Below are 16907 nucleotides of genomic sequence, written 5' to 3' on the forward strand. Positions count from 1 at the left end.
TGTGTTAGCATCTTAGAAGGAACTTTTGGAACCAGTGTAGTTTATGGGTTTCTATTACTTTGGTAGTAAGTTTAAAGAAACATAATACTCTTTACAAATGTCCCAGTTTCATAAAAGCTACATCTTTCTCTGCCTTTGAAATAAGACCAGAAATAGTTCCTGTAAGCAGGTGACAGGGATTAACTCTTTAAAAAATGAAAACCACATTTTTTCACTCGTAAGGTTTATTTACTTAGAATATATTTTTTGAGACCAGGTTGTAGCTTTTGAAGCACAGGACAAAAGGAAATTGGGGATGCAACACCAGATAATGAAAAACCAAAAACCCGGTGCTGTAAGAGGACATAGAATTCTTACTGACCAAATTGCTTAGCTACTACTGCCTGAAAGAGTACATCTAAGGTATGTCTGTCTGTGGCTCTGCCCTGTTTCTAGGACATTTATTTCCCAAAGCCTGTATTTTACACTGAATTGGGCAACTTTCATTGTCCTGAGTTACAACAGTTGACATTATGACATATTAAGGCAGCAGACTGACAATTATTATATACAGTCAATTTCAGATTATTTTGGTAGTGTACATAAAGTGATCACATGCTTTACATTCACTACTAGAAGGTCAGTGTCCCCTTGGAAGTAGAAGGGATTTTAATTCTTACTTCCGATTAAATCTATTGGGAGTTAAGCAGAGAAACCTCTGGCAAAACTCATGAAATTTCAGATTTCTAGTCCTTTACATTTCTATCTATAGCTATAATAATTTCCTTGCTGGCCCTTCTGAAATTGAGAGCATGTAATCCTTTTTACTGGGATTTCAGTGTTACTTTTGGACAGGAAAAGAAAATCTATGAAGTTCTTATTTAATACATAGAACCTCATGTAGAGTAGGTGAAAGGAGCTCCTGAGGAACAGTTTGCCACAAACGCAGTGCTTTTATTTCTGAAATTGTAAGAACAACAAGGCAGCAAGGTAAGCAGATGTACATCAGTCATGTGTGGCACACATACATTAAAAGTGTGCAAAGAGGCACTTTATTTTAGTATGGTGTCCCTGAGAGTGGCTTGACTTGTGGATTTTCCTTTGCCTTTCTTCATAAATCCTGGGGAGGGGCAAAACAGTAGAGTCTAAGTTGAATACACAAGTTCTAAAGTGTATTTGTGGAATAAGAGTGGGGAGAATATTTTTTTTTTTCTAATATTTATTAAGATGTAGGTCAAATAATTTACTGGTAGCAGACTGAGAGAAAAAAAAAAGAATCTATTTTAAGAACCAATTAGATTTTCACATAAATGGAAATCAAGAATAATTCTACTGCATTACACAGAAGTATAAGGGCTGGTGCAAGGTCAGAATGAAGCCTCTTGTGTTTTCTGTTCAAAATGAATTTAAATCAGGATGACTGCACTGATTTCAGCAACTTCAGGCTGTTTTTAAACCAGATGAAAATTTGGCATTCAGTTATCACAATAAATAATTCAGCTAATATTTTTCTAAGGAAAGAGATGTAGATGGAGACTAATGTGGCTGTAGTTCCCAGTGAGCACCATCTGGTGCAAGGTGCACTACTGGTCAAATGCAGGGTCCCCTCCATCCTATCAATGTGTCTACTGCATCCAAACCTGTATTGTGTGTTTGACCTTGTCCTAAACTCCCACTGATGCCAATGGGAGCTCCATGTGCAACAAGGATTTTTATTCTTGCTGTCAAATCTTAATATTTGCAAAATGTTGACTTGGGCAGGAGTTAACATAATTCACATTTGGGGCTTTACACTGGAGCAGTTGAATTACATTTGGAGTACAGTACTAGCCCCAAAAACCCATCTCTAAAAATCCCACTCCAAAAAGAGGATTAGTGTTCATGTGTTGCATTTTCTCCCTTTTTTCCATAACCTTTTAATGCCTCAGGGATTGAGTTTCACTAGACACAGTGGGAGAATCCTGGTACATCTGGTTTCCCTGTGGTCTTACATGATGACTGAACAGCCTCACAGCTTTTGCAGTCAGGTTCCCTATGGGCTCACACTGTGATTAGATTTGTTCACCACAAATATATCCTTGTTTACAATGAAGATACGAATGAATCGAGCTTCTGTTTATGCATCCAATTTACAACTAGGATTTCATAGAATCACACAGTAAATTAGGTTGGAAAGGACCTCTGGAGGTCACCTTGTACATTTCTTGGCTCAGACTCTTCCCAAAGATGATTTCTGTTTTCCCTTTTTTTGGATGGACAATTTAGAATATACTTTCATCTGACAGTGTCCTCTGCTTTTCTACTTCTCCTAGATGTATTCACCCCAGCCTACACAGGTGCTGTATTTTAAAGGATTATATACTGGGGTTTTTAAAATTAGGTGTACCAACAATACTAAATTTTGAAATGTGAAATCTGGCATGGAAGGTTAAAGATGTATCAGCCACACAGCTATTCCTGAATGTTTAAACAAATAGCTCATCACCTATTTGGCTTTCTTCATAGCAGGAGATGAATCTATGGAGCAAGAGGGTTTCAATGGCCTGGGCATGCATTTGGCACCCAGGGAGACACAGCTGCCTGTCGCTTCCTAGGCAGGATTTGAGGTTAGCCAGCATCCTGTGCATCAGGACAGCCTGCTGCCATAGCCTTGGCATGGGGGATGGCTGTGGCAAAGTTATGTGGAATTCAGAAGGCAGTATGGTCACCCCTTTAGAAGAGCTTGATTTCAATTTAAGGCAATAATTTTTTTTTGGGCTGACTTCATTGAGATTCGCACTAGAGCCATAATTATTACAAATAATATGCACTTGTTCTCTGAAAAGCACTTTTTGTAGTTTTTTAATATAAAATATATTTTTGTGATTTATGGGTTTTTTTCCTGCAATACTGTATTGTATTCTGCAAATATGATAGGATGAAAGACATGGCTGTGTGACACTTAGTGCTGAATAGTGGTTTCTTATTGGCTACTGCTCCATATATACAATCAACATCCTTAGTTTTATTTTTTTATTATTACTTTTTAAGAAAAAGGACTTCCTTTTTCTTCAGTAGATATATACCATTTTATAGATTATATACTGTCTACAAATACTGGATAGACTTCTGGAATTTGATCACAAATGGCATTTCTGAAAAGATCACAGTTTTGAAAAGCTTAACTGTTCCTTGCTTTTCACGCAGATGCTGAAATAAATACATGCTGTTGAGGAAAAATGAGACAATATGGCTTCTGCTGATCTTCCAGGTCATTTGATAAGATAAAAAATAAAATTTAGAACTGCTACCATGGGACTTATGAACAATCATGTTACGTTAAAGACTGAGAAATAAGTGCAGGTATTGAGCATGTAATTTCCATAAACATATCAGTTCAGAAATACGTTGGCAGAAAATGTCCTTGAAAAGTTCTAGAATTAAAGACATTCTCATTTCACAGGTAACTCATGAAATGGAAAGTGAACAGATTTGGATAAAGTGACCATTTTCTTCACTTTAATTCTGCTGAGATTAAAATCGGTCATGTTTTAGGACAGTTGGTTTTCTGTGAGAGCGTAGGGAATGTCATGGAGTTATATTATTTATTATTAGCACTGTCACAGTGTGTACAGTCAGCTGCAGAAACAGAAGAATGGAAAAACAGAAGAAAATGACAGACCCTTCTCTTCTAAGTTTTACAGAACTGTGTTCCTCTGCAGTGTTTTAGCTCCGTTCAGGAAAAGAAGGTAATTTTCATGCTTTTATACCTGCCAAGTGGAGCGTAGCAGTATGAAGATGTATGTAAAATTTTAGTGCCTTGAATGAATGGCAGCTGAGAAATCTGCCAGTACTGTTGGTTCCCGTTGAAATTTCCAAGACAATGACTAGTGAGGAGGAACATGGCCAATACAGGAAGACTGAAGCAGAATGCAAACTTTAACCCCAGCAGCAATATCTAGTTTTCGGCATCAGCGTGCTTGTGGACACAGTTCTCTCTTCCCTGCCTCTAATGTTTGCAGCTCCTAGGTCTAATGGAGGGCACTGTGCTTTCAGGCCTTAACTTATGCTGTGTAATGCACCTTCAGCAAATTTGCTGAAGAAAGGGGTGCCTTCCAGAGGGACCCTGACAGGCTCGAGTGGTGGTCCCATGTGAACCTCATCTCATGAAGCTCAACAAGCAAGGTCCTACACCTGGGTTAGGGCAATCCCAGACACATCTACAGGCTGAGTGGAGAGGTGATTGAGAGCAGTCCTGCAGAGAAAGACTTGGGGATAATGATTGATGAAAAATTCTACATGATTCAGCAGAGTGCACTTGCATAAAACTTCCATAAAACCAGCTGTCCTGGGTTGTATCAAGAGGAGTGCGTCCAGTAGGTCGAAGGAGGTGATTCTCCTGTTCTACTCTGCTCTTGTGAAACCCTACCTGGACTACCGGGTGCAGTCCTGGTGCTCCCAAACAGAAGAAGGGCATGGAACTCCAGGACCAAGTCCAGAGGAGGGCCATGAAGCTAATGACTGGAGCACTTCACCTAAAAGACAGGCTGAGAAAGTTGGGGCTGTTCAGCCTGGAGAAGAGAAGGTTGCATGGATACTTCACAGCAGCCTTCCAGTATCTGAGGGGGGCCTACAGGGAAGGCAGAGATGGACACTTCATCAGGAATTGCAGTGACAGGAGAGTGAGTAATGGGTACAAAATGAAAAAGAGGAAATTTAGGTTAGATATTAGGAAGAAATTTTAACTGTGATGGTGGTGAGACACAAAGAGGTTGCCCAGGGAGGGTGTGGATATTCCAACCCTGGCAGTGTTCAAGGCCAGATTCAATAAGGCCTTGAGCAACCTGGTTTGGTGGGAGCTGTCCCTGCCCATATGGCAAGGAAGGTTGGGACTAGATGGTCTTTAAGGACCATTCCAACCCCTTGACACTCTGATTCTATGATTATATGGGTCTCTTTTCTTAGCACAATAAAGGGATATTTTGTTTGATTTTTCTCATGGAAATCTCTATTTTGATCTCATCAGATGAATGATCCAGAAACAAAAGGCTCTGCTGACTGCTAGTACGCCTGTACCTTAATGTGACAGAGCTTCCCACACATTTTCAAATTCCATTACAGAGAAACTGAGCTGAGGACACACTAGAAGGTTTGGAAATGTTTTGAATGCCTATATAATTTTATTGTTCTTTATATTTTAGTTCATAGAAAGATGTACTTTTATGTTATTTACCATATCACACCTGGTATGTAAATTCAGGTTGCTTGCTGGAAAACTTGTTTTCCAAATGTAATATTTGATGTTACTGTGTATTCATGTGAACTGAAAATCTTTGTAATTTAAAAACTGATTACATTCTTTAAGAATTGAACATTTAGCAATGTAGTCAGCATCTAATGTATCAAAAACTTGTCATTTGAAAGTTCTGAATCTTGATTTTGGCAGGAATTAAATAGTTTGGGTCCTGAGCATCAGTAGTCCCATTAGATCTTGCCCAATATGTTTTGCTGCATTTGATTCTGAATTAGTAGTTTCACTTTTTTCATCTGGTGAACAACACATATTTCCTGCTGACTTCAGATCATTTACTATTTCTTCAAGTGTAAATTGGGAGGACACCAGACTCAAGCTCTCCTTTCCACTACTCCTAACAATCTCATCATTACACCCGTTTAGATCTGCCAAACCTTTCATAAGATGCAGAAATGAATGGAAAGGTTACTTCTCTAGCATAATAATTAGTGCATTTACCATTTAGTGTAAATCAGTTCATCAATTTAACAATGTTTATCTTGTTATAAACAGTGAACTCCCCTTCTCACACAGCTTATGTAAAGGGCGTTATGCAAAGAGGAACCAGGGCTTCAGACTGTGTTTAACTGTGTCTAGTTCAGTACAGAAGAGTCTGGGCTAGTCCAGGGACAGCTCCCATGGAAAGGCATAGTGGCAGAGAAGCACAAGCACAACACACTCCAGAAAACTCAGTGAGTATCCTGGAGACACCAACTCCTTCCTCTGACTCCATCGTAAGACAGTGATTCTCCTACTTTGCTCCAAGGATACAATTGGGATGCAAGCATTAATACCTGTAAACATATAAAGGTCCTCAAATGCAAGACATCATAGAACTGCCAGGCCTTACAACAGTATTAAAGCAGCATCACCAGCAGTAGCAGGGTTTATCTGAGTAGGAGAAAGAGGTTTACCAGCACACACCTAGAGAAGCAAGTGCATTAGGAACTGTGTGAAACCTTTGCATTCCAGCCCCAGGTACTGCTGTACACAGCAGAATGGGAAGGCCTAGCTGGTGTGCAGCACGTGAAGGTATGTCAGGAGAAGTGAAGGCCTTCTGTCCATTCACAAAGAGACTGTACACAGACTGTTAAATGTTTCAGGATGGCAGTGTTTTAGCTGCACTATTGTTAAAGCATATGGAAATCATAGCAGTCAAAAGCTACTCTTCCTTGTCCTGCAGGTTTTTTTTTAATCAGAGGGTAGGTTGTGTTTGTTAAGAGGTGGACATTGTCAGGCTGCTTCTACTTTCTGCTCTGAAAACAGCTAAACAGCTACTAATAGTACTAGCTTAATGCACAAAGTGAACTGATTGGTGCAGTAGCTGAAATCCTGAAAGAGCTAGAACCCTGATTTTACAAAATGCTGGGATAAAACTAGCTCTTAAAAAACTTCAAATAACTAAAGCAATAGAACATAATATTAAAAGAAAAAAAACAAAACCCAAAACCAAAAAAAAAAAAAAAACAAACCGCAAACCAACAGAAAATAGTCTTTCAGATCCTTGTGTCTCCAGCAAGAAAACTGACATAAATAGCTTTTATGGTATAAAGACAACTACATAAGATATGTTGAAAATTCATAGTCAAAAGGAAAAATAAATACTTCAAGTTTTCCCTGTACCAGACAAACGGGATTCATTGCAACTACAAGCTGACTGCATGACAGTAAGGGGACCAGCTCCCTGAAATGCTTTAAAGTAACAGTTACTGAAATGGGATAAACAAGTAGTAGGACCATGAGAAGTACAATCACTGCACAAATGTTAACTGAAATAATACCTTATGATACATTAGTTCATAAAGTTATCTAACATAAGCAAAAGTAGGTATGAAAATAATATTCAACAGAAGGAACTCCAACAGTTTCAGTCACTTGTGTCACCTCAATTTTCCTTTTCATAAGAATTATTCCATCAAGCTGTTGACAAATCATACATCAAAGTTTATTAAGACAGAGGAAAAACAGGGGTATCTGATTTTGCACTCAAGTAATTGACAAATGCAAGTCTTTAACAATAAAGCTTCTATCAGAACCCAGGAAACAAAGCCATTATGCTGTGCAAACACCTTTCAATGAAGTACATACAGCTTTGGACAAATAATATAATGTCTCATATCCCTATTGCCTGAAGATAATTAACTCTGTTACAATTCTGTTCTGAAGTGAAACTGTTGCCCAATTCTGTGAAACTATTGCTAGGGATCTTTTCTAAGGTATAGATAAAGGAGTCTGTGAAAATCTGCTTGTGTTAAAATGTATTCTATTGAAAGACTTAATATTTTACTGAAAAAATGGCAACATTTTTTAACTTTGGGAACTATAAAGTTAATTGAGTAGCAATTTTGCAGGGGGTTTTATTGGGCATTTTTGTTTTGTTTGTTTTTTGCTTTTTTTTTTTGTTTAGCTAAACTGGAACATCAAAGATCACACTTCAATCTGAGCTTGCACCCACCCAGCTGAATTATCACTAACAGGATAACCTACTGCTGCTAGGCAGCTTTCAAAGGTGATACTTCTGTCTGAAGGGGAAATTAACAGCCTCTTAGGGCTGTAAATTTAATTTCTACATAGTAATTGTGCATTCTGTCCCTTTCTTTCAAAAATGGCATGCTGAAATCAGGATCTGGAGAACATGATCTGCCCACCCAATTACTTACATAAGTAATTGCCCACAGCCATTGCTTTGTGCTCTACTGAACAGAGGCACAGAGGAAATGGAAGAATAGTATCAAAACACATAACTCTGAAAGATAAAAGCCAAGATTTCTAGCAAAGAGTGGCAGTGTCCACAGCACAAGATCAGAAGGAAATTCTTGGAGCTGCGGAGAGCTCATCTTCCTGTGCTCCTTATTCTGCTGCTGTTACAGATTGTGCTCCTTGGCTCAAGCTGGAACACCCTAACAAGTCAGAGAGACTTGTGGCAGACATTCTTGGCTGAGCCATTTCACCTTTGGTACTTAAAGAAACAGGTCCTAGACACACCACTGTCTTTCAACCATATACCACACAATCTCACTGAACATTAATAGAATATGACTATTTAAATCTCCCATTTTGCACCAGGATTTTTTACTTTGGTTTTGGTCCTAATCTTCTTGTGGAAGTTATATGCATCAGTTAGAGAAGCCTAAATATTTAGCTAGCAACATAGGTTTGTCACGAGGAATACACAAGAACAATGGACTAGCTGACTAAACCCAGGATTTTAGCAAGTTCTTTCTACATTGCAAAAGAAACACGTGCACAAAGGTCTTCTTATAGTTCTAATAACCTTCTAATGCAGAAATACATAGAATTCCTCATCAAAATAGTTAACTCTTCAGTTTTGGAGAAAAAAGTGTAAACACCAAATGAACTAAGCCTTAAACCCAGTGTGCCTAGAAAAAAGCTGAATACAAAAAATAAACAAGAGACTAATCTGATTTACAGAGCCTTACATGTACTTTTCTGTGAAATACATGTTAGGTAAAAATGGTGATCTCATTTTTAGGTGTACCTACTTGGTAATAAGAACACAGGCTACAGGAGTGGCATATTCTAAAATAAAAATACTCTAAAAATATTCTAAAAGAAAAAAAAAGCCTTTCATGTTTCCTTAGTTCTCTTAAGTCTTTTCCATGTGACAGCAGAAGTGAGCTGTTAGGTGTTAACTGTCATTACAGAGAATGTGAGCGTGAGCACACAAGTTGGAGCAGTCTGCTTGCTAGCTATCTAGTTAGGACTAATTTCAAAACTCTTGTCATCTTGACTGGAAGATTAATAGCTGCTTCCTCCTGATTAAACATTGAAACCAAAATTATGGAACTTGTTGATGGCCTCCCTCACATGCTACATTTATAAACTTTTACTGCGAGCCACTCTGTAGTTTTACTTCCTCATTCAAAAAGATTTTTACTCTTCTCTAAGGCAATAGTTAATCACAAATAATATAAAATTATCTTTTTGTAATAAGGACAGATCATACAAATAAATCCCTTTTACTAGTACAGTCTAATACCGTCTTGACTCTGTTGTACTGAACAGTAAGAGGGGTTTGCAGAAATATCTACTACATATTTTTTGAAAGTTATCCAGAGCCAAAGCTCAGTCTTACACCCAACCCCAAGCTGTGTTCGGAAATTCACTTCATCTGAGCATTTTCTTCAAGTCACTGCTGCCCGTTCCTTCTCCTTGCGTACAAGCCAAGGCAGGCGCAGAATCCAACGACACTGACAGCGAGGCCTAGGAGGAAGGCAATGGTATCTCCTGCGTCCAGGGCTTCAACTACTGGCAGCACCAGCAGCAGCGACACGAGGACCAGGAAAAGTTTTGAGGTGCTCTCGGTTGAAGGCATGCTGACAAGCAGCTGACCCCAAGGGGAAGTTAAATGAAGAAAGTGGTGGACAGCAGGTACTTCACTGCTATCTAGAAGGAAAACAAAAGGAATGTTACATGATTTTCCTTCCTCCTCCCCTGGATTTGTCTTGCCAAAAGCCAGCTGATTGATGCATTACAGGTGTCTGTGTGGAGCTCATGAAATTTAGGTTTTATCTTCCCAATTACAAAATTAAATGACTTATTATCATGAGAAGGCCACAGTGGATTGGCTTTCTTGTTATGTAACTCTGGAAACTAATATTTGAAGACTTACCGCGAGGTAATGTCAGAACAGGCTCTCCTGCCTGCAGCTACCAGAGCCTGCTTACCTGGTGCCTTGCTACGCGGGCCTGTTTCACCAGGTGTTTAGGGCCTGGTGGCTCCTGCACATCACTCACGCACACTTCATAACACCGGGCATCCTCGGGATCCCGAGCATGGACAGACTGCGGTACACTGGGGAGCGCGTGAATTTAACCTCCCGGGCAGTGCCACCGTGCTCACCCTCACTGCGGGACAAACGCCTGTCGTGGTTCCTACAACTTGAAAAGGCGCTCCCAAGGAGCGCGCCGGGACCAGCCCGGACCGCCCTCTCCGCAATACTTCTTCCCGCAGGGATGGCTCGTTCGCGAGGTGCACACGACAAAAACCCGCGCCGGGACACCCGAATAAGCGGCTGCCCCGCTCGCACCCCGGCGGGGCCAGCGCCGCACCCCGCCGGCCCCGGGGCGCCCGCGCTTCCCGTCCCGCCGCCGCGGGGCTGCGGGGCGGCCGCTCCTTAGGGCAGCGCCCGGCAGGCCCTGCCCGCACGGTGCCCCTCAGTCACCTCCTGCCGCCGGCTCCGGGCTGGGGCCGTCCCCGCTCCGCGCCGCCCGCGGGGCGCTCAGCAGCCGAAGGCGCCGGCCCGCGCCGCCCCGCCGAGCTCCCACTGCCCGGCCGCGGCCATGACAGGAAGGGGCGGTGGCGCGGCCGGGGGCGGGCGTGACCCGGCCGGGCCGTCTCCGCTCGGCTCCGTTCCCCTCCCGCCGCGGCGCTCGTCCGCTTCGCCCCGCCGCGCCCACCGTGATTCCCGGGGGCGGCTCGGGGACACAGCCGCTGCCAGCAGCCCGGGCGGCCGCGGGCCCCGCCGGTGGCCCCGGGAGCGGTGCTCGCCAGGCCGGCCTGGGCCTGGAGGGATGCGGCGGGGCCGGGCGCCTCCCGGGAGCCCCGGCCGGGGGTGCCGGCTGCTCCCCAGGGCGGCTCCCAGCCGGAGCCCCGGAGTGCCCGCGGTCCGATAAACGGGACCGTGAGAATGTCAGCAGAGGGAGCAGCGGCCACCTGCCCTCACCGCGGCACCACTGAAGTGAGAGTATAGAAACACACCGATTTGGGCTGGTCGTCTGATCTTTTTTTCTACAAATAAACGAGTAGAAGTCACCATGAGTTTGCATCATTTCAGATTTAGGCCCTTGTGATAATAGTACTAGTATGTGCCATCATAACCAATTCCTACTCTGAGGAAAGCAGTTAAAGCAGTTTTGTGTGGTGGAGAGCAGCCTGTGCCCTTGTAAAACAAACAAAAATCTAAGGGAGGTGTTAACAGGTAATTAAGTGAGAGCACTCCCCAAGACCTTAGCTCATCCCAATTTTTATCTTATTTATCCTTTGAATATGGCTGCTTGTAGAAATTGCGTATTAGGCTGTTTTGTTGCACTAGGTAGTTCTTAAGCAGAGCCCAGTCTTATTTACTGCCCAGTCAGTGGCAAAGGTGTGTGCCTAAGTTTAGATAAAAGACCAGTGGGCAATTATTATAAGTTCATAATATGTCTCTTTGGAGTGCTCAGAGAAATAACCCAAAGAAACTGCTAATTTAATGTCAAAATCAGTATAGAATTGTAATTCATTATGACAAGCCTTGACTCATGACTGAGGACCCATGTCCTCACAATGTTCGCTATGACTTCTGTAAAAAAAGCAACTTTTATAAACGCTTTTCTTTAGCAAAACAGTTTCTGATGAGCTTCTTTAAAGAGAAATGGAGATCCAGATAGGGCATTCAACATACATACAGCTTTGCCTCTGCCTTATAAAATTTCACTGTAATTGCCTTTGAGCAGCCATTCCTCATGGCTATAGGAACTTCACACATCTGAGGTGGGATGTTACTTCTGTGCCAATGATAATTCTTTTATTAATGCCCTTCTTTTCCCCATCAGTCAGGATCCATCAGCTATCAATTGTCATAAACGAAAAATTTCCAGGGATAGAAACATCTTTTTGCTCCTTTATTCCAAGTACCATGAAAGCATCATCTTTATAAGCAGCAGTGCCTAGACTCTGATAATGCAAATAATAACGAATATCAGTATAACTCATAACCATCCTTTTTATTAATTAAATGCCTATTTCACAGTTTTTCAGATCTTAAATACTTCATTCCTCATGTTCAGTTCTGAAGGCATTTTCTCAATAAGGTGATGCCAGATAAACTCATGGGAGAAAAATCTGGAAATTTCTGAGAATCTTATAGCATGGAGAAGAGTAACATCATGATGCCTAGCCCATTCCCTAATCAGTCGCAGACAAATCATAACCCCTAAAGAACCTGAAGAATGCAATTTGAAGTGCAGGATGTGCCATCTCCATCACTGCTGTCACCTCTGAAGAGTGAGCCTTGGAGTCCTGGCCCTCTTAGTTCCTTGCTTAGTCTATTTACTGCATCCTGCACTGTTGACAAGTAAATGTTACACTGTTCTGCAGTGTCAAAAATGTTGGATTCATCCCTCTAAATTTTGGTGCTGTATTTGTTGTTGCCACCACTTACCAACTAAAATTTTTGGTAGTTGTCATTTAGTCCCGCCAAATAGAGGCAAAGAGACTGAACAATGGCTTTCAGGTCTATCTTTTGTAACTAGAAATGTCAGTACCAAAAACTGGCATTTTTGGAGCTAACTATTTTGAAGGTGAAGAGTGTAAAATCCAAGAGAAAGACTGGGTTTAGCACACTCCTCTTAGTATCGCAAGAACTGTACACATTCACAGATAGTTGAAATGACACAAAATACAATATGCATGTAGAAAATATTGATTGTAAGATGTATAATTTATTAGTAACATGGAAGTGCCACTGAGAGCTAGAAAACAGTGCCATTTGGGGATACCTCTTTGGCTTATTAGCTCTTTCAATGCAATTGCATTTTGTAGCTTTGGCTTCAGAAACAGTGCTTCTTTGGAAAGAATCCAACAAAATCCAAACAGTCAAGGAGGCTCTGTTGGTTTTTGTGCTGTCAGAATAGCAGAGAAATGTGTATTCAGCTTCAAGCTCTGCCATCAACTTCCTGCATCACCTCAGGCAAATCTTCCTTTTGACCTATCACTGCTTTGATTGCTTAGCTCAAGCTATTATGTAACTAATATTCAGAGGAAAGTCAGAGAATTCCCAGAGCTGACAAGCTAAAGCTTTGTAAATTTTGAGCACAAGGCTAAGGAGGTAGGTATATTGTGAGACTGGAAATTGAAAATAAAGTGTACTTTCTGGAGCGGAAAAAGTTATAATCAGCTACACCCTGGAGGGGGTATTGGTGGGGGTTTTGGGCTGTTTTTTTCTTCCTCCTTCTTGGTTCATCTAGTTTTTTGAGAGCTGTTTATTTATTGCATGACCACACTGATCTGATATCATACTTTCACCCCAGCCAGCAACCTAGCCCCACACAGCCAGTGGGTCCCTGCCCCACCAGCAGTCTTGGGAGAGAGAATCAGAATGGTAAAAGCTAGAAAACTCATGGGTTGAGCTAAAGACAATTTGACAGGGAAAGCAAAAGCTGCACTCACAGACAAGGCAAAACAAGGAGTTAATTCGCTGCTTCCCATGGGCAGGCAGGTGTTCAGCCAGGAGAGGAGGACCCCTTCACACATAACAGTGACTGGGTGCATTGGGTTTGCATGGCCAAGCTTTGGTAGCAGAGGGGCTACAGGGATGGCTTCTGTGAGGACCTGCTAGAGGGAGTGATAGAGTGTTCTGGGGGGGCATCTGACACCCAGCCAAGCTCAACCCACTACACTTGGGAAGACAAATGCCATCACGCCAACATGTCACCTCCTTCCTCCTTCTTCCCCCCACTTTACATACTGAGCATGATATGGTCTGGAATGTCATATGGTCTGGAATGTCCCCTCAGTCAGTTGGGGTCACCTGCTCTGGCTGTGTCACCTCCCAACCTTCCATGAACCCTGAGCCCCCTTGCCAGTGTGGTAGTATGAAAAGCAGAGGAGGCCTTGGCTCTATGTAAGCCCTGCTCAGAAACAACAAAAACATCCCTACATTATCAACACTGTGTAAAGCACAAATCCAAAACACAGCCCCATACCAGCCACTGTGAAGAAAATTAACTCTACCGTGGCTGAAATGAGCATGTCTGAGAAGCTTTCTGGATCATTTTTGACATCAGTTGCACTGCTGTAATGAAAAAGGCTAACTCTGGTTATAGATAAGATGCTGATTATGGGGCAGTGATTATCACTTCTGCATGCGCATGTTCACCCTTGAGCTACTTTTCTCTGATGATACTTAAGCTGACATTTTAGCTGACTATCACTATGCCCTCATCTTTTCACTTCAGTCATAGATCTACATCCAGTTTTTGTCCTACAGAAACCATTACTTTCTTCGTTTGGACTTCACCGTGTCTTTCTCCTTCTTTGAACAAATAGGCTCTACTGCAGCTACCTCATTTTCTTCTGCAGAAAAACTCTCAAAGTTTAAACACAGAATTCATTACTTCTATCGTTAGCCTTTTCCATATTTGCTTCTTGGTCTGCTGTCACACAGATGTTGATTTCATCCTGCCTTTTTTCCTTTCTATTTCTCAAATTCCTTAAGTTTCCTCTCAAATAAAGTTAGGTAGTCACAAATCATCCCTATCATAAAAACACCCATTGGATTCCCTTCCTCTGCCTATCACTTCATCTGTTTTATTCCTGTCATCTCTAACCTCTCCAAACATGCTCTTCAAAACTCCTCTAATCCTACATCTCCTTCAGTATGGCTCAATCCTTCTTCCATCAGCTGGATATCACATGGACATCTCCACTTAACAACTTAGACATGAAGGCCTGTGTTTCATCATTGGCTCTGACTGATGGACTGATTTAGAAACTCCCATTCCTCTTCCCAAATCCAGCAAACACTTAAAAAAACCCCAGTGCACTTCCAAAAAACCTGTCCTCTCCCATTTCTTCTTCACTTTTACTTTTTGAATCTTTAGTGCTGGCTCCTCTTTCTTCTGCTGCTGGGGATGTGCTAGGCTTCTGTCTGTGTTTTTTTCGGTTTTTGACTGTCTGGATATTGTGCCCTGGATGCACCTATTGACAAATAGTTTTGAATATCATCCATGACTCATGTTTTCATCTTCCTTCTCTTTTTATTCCCACTCAATTGTGTTGAAGTCTTACTGCTTGTAGCACAGGCCTACTAACAGTTCTCTCTGCCTGTATGACTTAGTCATGTCCTGCCTCTCATTTTGACCCCTGCAGCTTTGTTTATTCAAAGTGCTGCTGCAAAGGGGCGTCTCTCTGGGTTCTCATTTTTACTGTGTTCCTTCTCTTTTTAATCCTCTGGTGCTGCATTTCCTCTTTTGCTGAACCAAAGACAATTTTCTTCTCAGTCCTAGAAGATCTTTGCAGTATAAGCTTCCTTCACACTAGCTTAACCTATTATCATTGTCAGGAGGTTAACTTCTCCTTTTCTTTTGTCACCGTGGCAGACTCCTTCTGATCCCTTCAAGAAGCAAAAGTTGCTTCTTTCTGAGAGCACAGAAAGGCTTACAGAAAGAATGGTGCTGTTTTTGATAGAAAATTCTTTCCTTTGGGGTCACGTACTTCCTGCTGTCCTTTATACAGACATGAAAAAAAAAAGGATTAAATAGCCCAGTGATTCCTTTTCCCTCAGTCCTTTAGCCTGGCAGGGGATCTCCTCTGCCTGCTGGAATCTCTTTGAGCTCTCTTGCCAGCACTTGAGAGATGTCTCTGTGCAGCGCTGGCTGGAGCAGAGAGACATGCAGACAGCTGCCAGCCCTGCAATAAAAAAAGCTCTGGAGTTGGTGCTGGCAGGAGGCAGGAGCAGCCAGACTGCAGGAGTGAGTGCAGAGGATGCCAGCCAGAGTTAAACACCCATTGATTGACTTCCCACTGAACTCCACAAGGGAATGTGAGAGCTACTCATCAACAGTGGCAAATCTGGGGATTCCCTGTGATTATTATGAAGACTGCCATGCTTTTTTGTGGATCATAAGAAGCAGGTTTCTTGGGCTTGGGTAGAAGCATAACAAAAGTAGAGGTAGACATCAGCTAGAATGATGCATCCAAACTACCTCCAGCCTTGAGAAAGTAAAGTCTGAATTTAGTCTTCCTGATTTCAGTGTTTGTACTCCTGTAAGCTTGAGATTGAGATGTTCTCACATTCTTCAAGAGTGCTTCCACAAGTACTTTGAATATTTTATATTGTTTGCCTGTTTCTTTTTGAGAAAAATATATTTTACAATATTAGCCATGAAAATGTACACTGCAGAAACAGTTCAGCTTCAGAGGGCCTGGTGATGACAACATTGTTAGTATTGAGTGGTAAAAGAAGATACTATTTAACATAAGATAGGTTGAATAAGAGTTAAAGGGGGAGTAGCAGCTGTCATCTACATCACATTATTTTCTATAGTGCATCTTTTTTGTTTCCCAAGCTATGCTGTCAGATGTTTTCTTGACTTCTGTACATATGATTGTTACAAGTAGGAGGAGGTTCTTGAAAATTAGAATTGATTTTAACATCATAAACTTGTGTAATTGTATGTTTCAAATCTAGATCTAATTAACATTTGGATACCTGTTTAGAGGAAAATATATACAGTGGGGGTTTTTCCCCCCAAGTCTTTAGGTATTATTAGAAATAAAGTTTATCTTCTTATGGAGTTTGTGTCATCTAAATCTAAGCATGTTAGCTATAAATGAAAAAGCTGACATTATACAAATTGTCCCTCATATTTGCATGCCTAAAATATGTTTTATTCAAGATTTGTGCCCCAAGAAATGTTTGCTAAAATCAGAAAGTAGTTTGGGAAACAAGAAATTGCAGTTAGGCTGAAAGTGGTATATCTTTGTCAGATGAAGGGACAAAATTCAGAAGGAGGAGCTGTGCTACATGCCAAAATTCCAAAGAAGAATTACAAAACTGCTGACTGTGAAAAACACCTCTGGAGATCACTGAGTCCAACCACCTGGTTTTGAATAGCTCCAGGGATGGATACTCTACACCCTCTCTGGGCAACCT

General features: G+C 41.6%; 1 protein-coding gene across 1 annotated transcript; it reads right to left on the reverse strand.

The window, feature by feature from the left end:
• Positions 1-8820: 8820 nt before the first annotated feature.
• Positions 8821-10590, reverse strand: SMIM30 (small integral membrane protein 30). The gene is made up of 2 exons (XM_041471571.1): positions 10437-10590; positions 8821-9658 (listed from the first exon to the last, which is right to left on the reverse strand). The coding sequence occupies exon 2, from the start codon at positions 9585-9587 to the stop codon at positions 9402-9404; it is 186 nt and encodes a 61-aa protein (XP_041327505.1). The 5' UTR covers positions 9588-9658; positions 10437-10590; the 3' UTR covers positions 8821-9401.
• Between the last annotated feature and the right edge of the window lie 6317 nt (positions 10591-16907).

The sequence above is a fragment of the Pyrgilauda ruficollis genome, unplaced genomic scaffold, assembly GCF_017590135.1.
Source record: "Pyrgilauda ruficollis isolate IOZ18807 unplaced genomic scaffold, ASM1759013v1 scaffold27, whole genome shotgun sequence".
Classification (NCBI taxonomy): domain Eukaryota; kingdom Metazoa; phylum Chordata; class Aves; order Passeriformes; family Passeridae; genus Pyrgilauda; species Pyrgilauda ruficollis.

Coding starts and splice junctions, on each gene's coding strand:
- SMIM30 (XM_041471571.1), bottom strand. CDS start 9,587: ATGCCTTCAACCGAGAGCACCTCAAAACTTTTCCTGGTCCTCGTGTCG.